The sequence below is a fragment of the Eurypyga helias genome, unplaced genomic scaffold, assembly GCF_000690775.1.
Source record: "Eurypyga helias isolate BGI_N326 unplaced genomic scaffold, ASM69077v1 scaffold19065, whole genome shotgun sequence".
NCBI lineage: Eukaryota > Metazoa > Chordata > Aves > Eurypygiformes > Eurypygidae > Eurypyga > Eurypyga helias.
In genome coordinates, this window is record NW_010249913.1 from 65825 (window position 1) to 72114 (window position 6290).

The 6290-nt window shown below is 42.5% G+C and overlaps 1 protein-coding gene across 1 annotated transcript in view; it reads left to right on the forward strand.

Moving 5' to 3' along the window:
- LOC104504408 (stAR-related lipid transfer protein 9-like) overlaps positions 1–5950 on the forward strand; it is a gene marked incomplete at both ends in the record, with an annotated part of 53960 nt that extends 48010 nt beyond the window's left edge. Inside the window, 2 exons of the mRNA XM_010151533.1 lie at positions 11–4952; positions 5753–5950. Of these exons, the coding sequence (XP_010149835.1) occupies positions 11–4952; positions 5753–5950 (5140 nt within the window). The remainder of the gene's footprint in view (positions 1–10; positions 4953–5752) is intronic.
- Positions 5951–6290: the final 340 nt, after the last annotated feature.

Genomic DNA, 6290 nt, shown 5'->3' on the forward strand with positions numbered 1-6290 from the left:
TACAGTAAAGAGTTTCTAAATTATAAGAGGGACTCAGTCACTTCTGAACGTTCTCCTGGTCTCCTGAATTGTTCTGCGTCATTTGCAGATGTTTTGATTGCCAGCAGTGGAGATGCAGGTAAAAATGATGGTGACTCTGCAGACACAAAATACTTTGAATCAATGGATTTATGTGTATCTGTAACTTCTCCTGATGTCTCTCAGAAAGGAGATGTAAGGAAAAATAACTCTGCAGTTACAGAGGCCACATATGCCCAGAATAATAAAATCCCTGAAAAAGTTGGGAGAGCAGATCAAAATGAGAAAACAAATGAAGGTTCTTTCCAGAACTGCATTGACATAAAAAAAATTGAAATGCACGACTATTCAGAACACTACCGTAACAATTCTAGCATGACTGTACCAGAATCGGGCTCGCTTACTTTTCAGAGTCAAGAACAGACTGGCAGTAAAGAATCAATGTCTCTTGTGTCCTACTTTGCAGAAGATACTCCAACTGATACGCCATTTCAAAGCTCCAAGAACTTCAGTGATTTTGACTCTTCTTGTTTACTTGATGTCTCAAAATCTCTAATATTTAGTCAGCTGGAGCTGGAGGACTCGCTTCAAGACACTTTTTTGACTGAGCAAGTGTCCTCCAGTTCTGCAGATGTGCTCTCCATAAAAGAAGATTTTTCCCAAGCATTTGCAAGTGTCGATGACCCATCCCTAACGCCATTCTCAGAATCTTTAACTGCAGGGATGGGCCATGGTGAAACTGGCACATACGGTATTTCACATACAAGTGTATTGAAACATCCTCCATTGGCTGTTTTGCAAATACAAGACACTCAGTCTGATAAGGCTGTGGTATTTGATGAGCCGATGCATGCTTCAGGAAGTATTTTACTTTCTCTTGCAAAAGAAAACAGGCATTGTCCAGTGTCAGACACAGACTCCACTTCATACAAAAATTCTGCTCTAGATGGAGAACCTGTATACGGAAGTAATCGTCAAAAAATTGACAGTGGTATAAAAGTTGATCAGTACCACTGGGGTAAAGTCCCACCACAAGAAGCTTGCACAAAACACATAGAGAAAGTACTAAATGATAATTCTCTTTTATTACCATCGTTACCTTTTTGGGATACTGGAAGGGCAATTCTTGTCAAAGAGGGACAAATAAGAAAAAAACTTAACAGAAAAGATGAAGAAGTGCATTCAAGTACTGAGGCTGACCATTTTGCAGTAAAGACAGAGCAGAGAAAAACCTTAAGTAGAGAACCTGTTGAAAAGCAAACTAATGTATCCTCAAATTCTACACATGAATTAATAGGCCCAGAAGTTACAGCATTGGAAAATCTGTATCCAGGAGATGTTGATGTGGATCCTGAACATACCTGCAATTCATTTAGTACAACACATCCCACATACAGCAGAAGCACCAATCCCAGGCGACTGTATCGTGCCGTCTTGGGTTTTGAAAAAACCTCTGCAGGTCCACAAGACAGCTGTCAGTATGAGCCTACAGGTAAACAGATAGAACAGGCTCCAGGTATGACAAACACAGATGGTAGAAAAGAGATTTTACTTTGCAAAAATAATACAGGTTCAAGTGTTGATAGCCGTGCTGATGCAGACAGTGGCTCGACAATGGGAGATGCTATAATGAGGAATACGACTCTGAAATCAGAAAGACTAACATTTTCTGTAATGAATAATGAAAGTACCTCTGTAAAGTTTTTAACAGAATACCATGATTTGCCTCCTCAAGAGTCCAAGTTGGTGCAATTCAGGAGCAAAAGATCATACACTACTACACGGCATACCGAGAGCTCTAAACAAAGTCAACAGAGGCCTTATTTACAAAGCCACAGACTATCAGCCCCTGCCATTGCTGTGTTCTCTGATCTAGAAGGTACTTTGGAAGCTTCATCTAAGGCAGATCCTTTGTTATATTCTGCCTCTAAATCTCTACAAGATTTAAATATGAGTGTAGAGCCTCCATCCCCAACTGAAGATGACCTTCATGGAATTGAAAGACTTTCAAAACAGGACTCAAAGAACTTTCTACAGGTTAGATCTAAACCCCGATTTCAGCAGAGAATGGCACAAACAAAGAAGCTTGCAAACTGTGATCTGAAGGGTTTACAAAATTTTGCAGCAAGGACCCAAAGCAGCCAGTCTTTAAAAAACTCCACTACTCACCCTGCGTCATCCTTACTGCACACATCTCACAGTTCTGGGGGTGCAGAAGTAAATATCCATTCAAAGAGTAGTTCTGTAGCTCAGTGTAGCGAAGGGAAAGTTGAAGAAGCTGGGTGTCAGCCAGAAACAGGTTTGTTTTTGCAAGACAATAAAGATGCAATGCATTTTAGTTCAAGTGACATCAATCCATATATTCATCCGTGGCAGCAAGATGGATCGTGCAAGATTGGCTGGAAACAGTATGTTTTTGGAAGTGCAAGTGATGTCTCTTGCAATCAAATTCCTTTAAACCTGGAAAATCGTAAAGTTATGAGATGTTCCAGTGTAGACAATGGATTGAACTCGCAAAATTCTCCTTTTCATTCTCATCTCAGTTCGTATGCTACAGCAAAAGTTTTATCGAGCACTTTAAGCAGCATTGAAGGTCTTCAGGGGTGGGACAGTGTCAGAGAAGGCTTTCAATCTGCATACTTAAGCAACAGCACCAAGCAGTATAGCAATGTATCTAGTGAAACATTGGAAACTAATCCAGAAAATAACGCTGCTGAATTTGACAGTCCTTCTGCACAGCCTGGTAACTCTTCAATGCAGGTTGATGAAATTGTACTGTTATATCCTTCTGAGTCGGAAAGGCCTTCCAAAAACCTACCAGGGAGTACATGTGAGCAGGGAACACAAACGGCAACTACAGGAAGGTACAGAAGGCAGAGAAGACATCAGAGAAGCTATACAGATGTTTCTGCAAGAAAGCAGGAAACAAACAGAGAAATATTTCATCAACCTGCTTCATGGACAAGCATGCAGAACCTATCCATGCATCTGTCACAGCTCCTTCAGAACACTTCTGAGTTACTGGGAAATCTCTCCCAACAGAGTATGCTAGATACTGAGCAGAATGCCAAAATCAACGAAAGGAGAACGGAGGAGACTCTCAAGGCTACTAGATCCGACAGCTGCACTCAGACTACGGCAGATGTAGGCACTCAGACTGAAGTTTTGGAAGAATGTCAAAGCAGACATGAAGAAAAACAAGTGGAGGCAAAACCAGAAAATGAACTGAGGGCAGCTGAGGCAGTAAATGTTGACTGGAAAGGAACAGGTGTGGATGCAGCAGGTAATATTCCCAAAAGGAAAGAGGAACCATTGTCTCTTGAAGAAAGAGCACAAGAACGAACAGGGATGAGAAATCTGGGCAACCCTGATTTCCGTGACAGTCTTGACAGCATTTTTGAAGACTCCTTTATGCGCCTGCCTCTTTTACCCAGAACCTCCACTCCTATCTTAGATTTTCAAAAAACGTTATTAAATGCACAGCAGAATGTTGCTTTTGCAAGTACCAGAGTTTCGTCCGTCACATCATCTTCTCTGAGTTCAGGGCAAGATGGTTCTTCGTGCACTGTAGTGAGCAGCCCTGCTTACAGCACCTCTCAGTCTCCAGCATCTTACGCCCAGGATAAAAGAAGTGTCAGTGAACTAGAGGTTCCAGCAGAAAGAAAGTTCTGTTACAAAAACGCCCTGCTAGTCGATAGGGCCTCTTCCCCTATTCTTACTCTCAGTGCTAGTCCCAGCAGCCGGACTGCTTTTAGCAAGGCTGTCTGCCCTATTAAGGAACCCCTTGGATGTCTCAGTGATGTTTCACGTTCTCTTCCCAACCAGAGAAAGCAGAGGGCAGGTCTGCGGTCCAGCACGCAACCTCACGTGGACAGTTTTTCACAGACAGAAACAGACAGCGAATCGAGCGCTTCTAGAGAAAACAACGGCATAAGAAAGAAATCCGGAAGTTTCTCCGATAAGAAAGCAGCCAAAGAGCTTTTAGGACAGGATGGTTCAAAAGACTTGGAAGAGCAGCACAGACTCACGGTTGGCACTCACACTACCATCTGTGCAAAACGGCTGTATCACTCCAGTAGTACGTTAGAGGTGTCGGGCCACAGGGAAGTTTTAGCAGGTGATCTCCAAGACCGCGGTCCGCTGGCACGTTCACTTCGCTGTATGTATGTCACAAGGGGAGGAAGAGGTTCTTCAGCCGGAATCGGATACGAAAAATATGTTGGTAATTCTGATAGTGCTTTGATTCGTCACCACTCGCCTCCTAACACTGACTTGCTTTTTAATAAGATTAGTGCCGCTTGCTCAAGTAAGGCAAATGCTGGCACGTCCTCAGAACCTCTGGAAGAGGCATCTTCTCTACAATTTCACGATTTCTTCTGGAAAAATGCAAACAGGTGCCCTCCCCTGCTGTCTGATGTGAGTGATGTGCAACCTTCCTTCCAAGACGACACCACAGATTCCGTCACTGGAAGTGAATGTGAGACTGAAATTACTCTCAGCAAAAATAACGCTTTCGCAAAGCCTTACAGGCCTCGGAGCTACAGCCTCCGTGACTTGCCCATACACAATAAATTCAGCAACTGGTGTGGTGTTAAGGGCAGCCCTCCTCCTTCCTTACTCAGCTGGAGTGGCAGTGTGGGCGATCTACGAAGTCAGGCAGAAAAGACACCTAGAAGCACACGGGCAACGGAAGTGGAAGGGATGTCCCAGCTTTGCGACAGCAGGAGCAGAGAGATCGAGAGACTTCAGAGAGAGCGCGCTCAGATCATGGCTGGCATTCACCTGGACCTGCATCAGCATCCTCTCACTGTGGAGCTGACGGAAGCAAAGCTCAATTACGGCATCGGGGAAACGGACGCCCTGCTGAGGGTCCTCCAGAGCGGGACTGCAGATGACCTGGTGGCAATTCCAGTAAAGCAGCAACTTTATGAAAGGTAAATGACTTCAAAAAGTATTGTAAATACACTTAATGTGTCCTTCATGCAGCATAAATGACGTTTAGTAAAGAGGACTTAATCGCTTAGTCACACTGAGTGAACTGTATGTAAAAGAGGTATTGTTTGAAGCTGATTTTCTATACACTTAAGCAATGCATTTAAGGCAAAATTTTGGGGGTTACTTAGTGAAAATAGGGAAAAGTATAAGATATGGTGTCATTCAAATCTTGTGTCATCCCACTCTTAAAAGTTGTAGCAGCAGTTAGAGTGATCAGGTATAGCTGGTGATCATGCAAATAGATTTCATTGATTTATTGCAATGTAAAAATAATTGGTACGTCCTATTTATGGGAGTCTCTCATGCAGGCTTCTGTGACTAAATGCTGCTGTATGAATATGCTGAACCAAATTTAAAACCCCCATAAATATATGAAATAAATGATGAAAAAAATCAAGATCCCAGATTCTTGCAACTGGATTGTAGAATTCGGTGTAGGAAGCTGTTGTAACTAAAAAAAATAAGGAGTAGCTATGTTAGTCTCTGTCCTCAATTTGCCTCTCAGCCATTACAAGCAATAACCAAGACCTTTTTATGCATTTCCTGCTGTTCTAAAAGCAGTGAAGTTTCAGAATTTCTGCATCACCTGTCAGCAGGTGGCCAAAGGGGTATTTGCAAGGGGAGCCCATTACATTCCTATAAATTTTACATTACAAAGCTACCTATTATTTGTTACAAAAAACAGAAAACATAACTTTGCAGGATGCATTTTGTTACTTTATTCACATTGCCCTGACAGACACTTGAGGACTATTGAAACTCTGAGGAAGGAGAGAGAAAAAAGGCTGCAAAAATACCAAAGAAGCAGAAGTCTGAGCCCTCAAAAGCATTTGAGTCTGTTGCAGACGCTGGATGCGAGTCAGAGGGATCTAGATCTCCCCAGCAGACGCCGAGAATATCTGCAGCAACTGAGAAGAGACGTGGTGGAAAATACCAGGTGGGGCATCAGAAACCTCTCTTGGGCCTGATGAACATTACCAGTGTTCATAATGGGAGCACATTAGTGGTTCTTACTGACATCTGAGACTTCTGTGGCAGGAGAATTCTTCTCAATGAGAAGTGTTAAACTTTGGGATGGAAAGTGCTTGCAGAAAAAAACATGTGCCTGATTTTAAAAAGTGTTCATTAAAATCTTCTGTCTAGTTTATTTCAGTCCATAACAAGTGTCTAATATATTTTATATGTATGTTGTGTGTGGACAGCCAATTATTCACTCAATTAATTATAAACCAATCTGTTGTCTTACTCCTTCATTAACCTCATGGAGTTCAACAAGG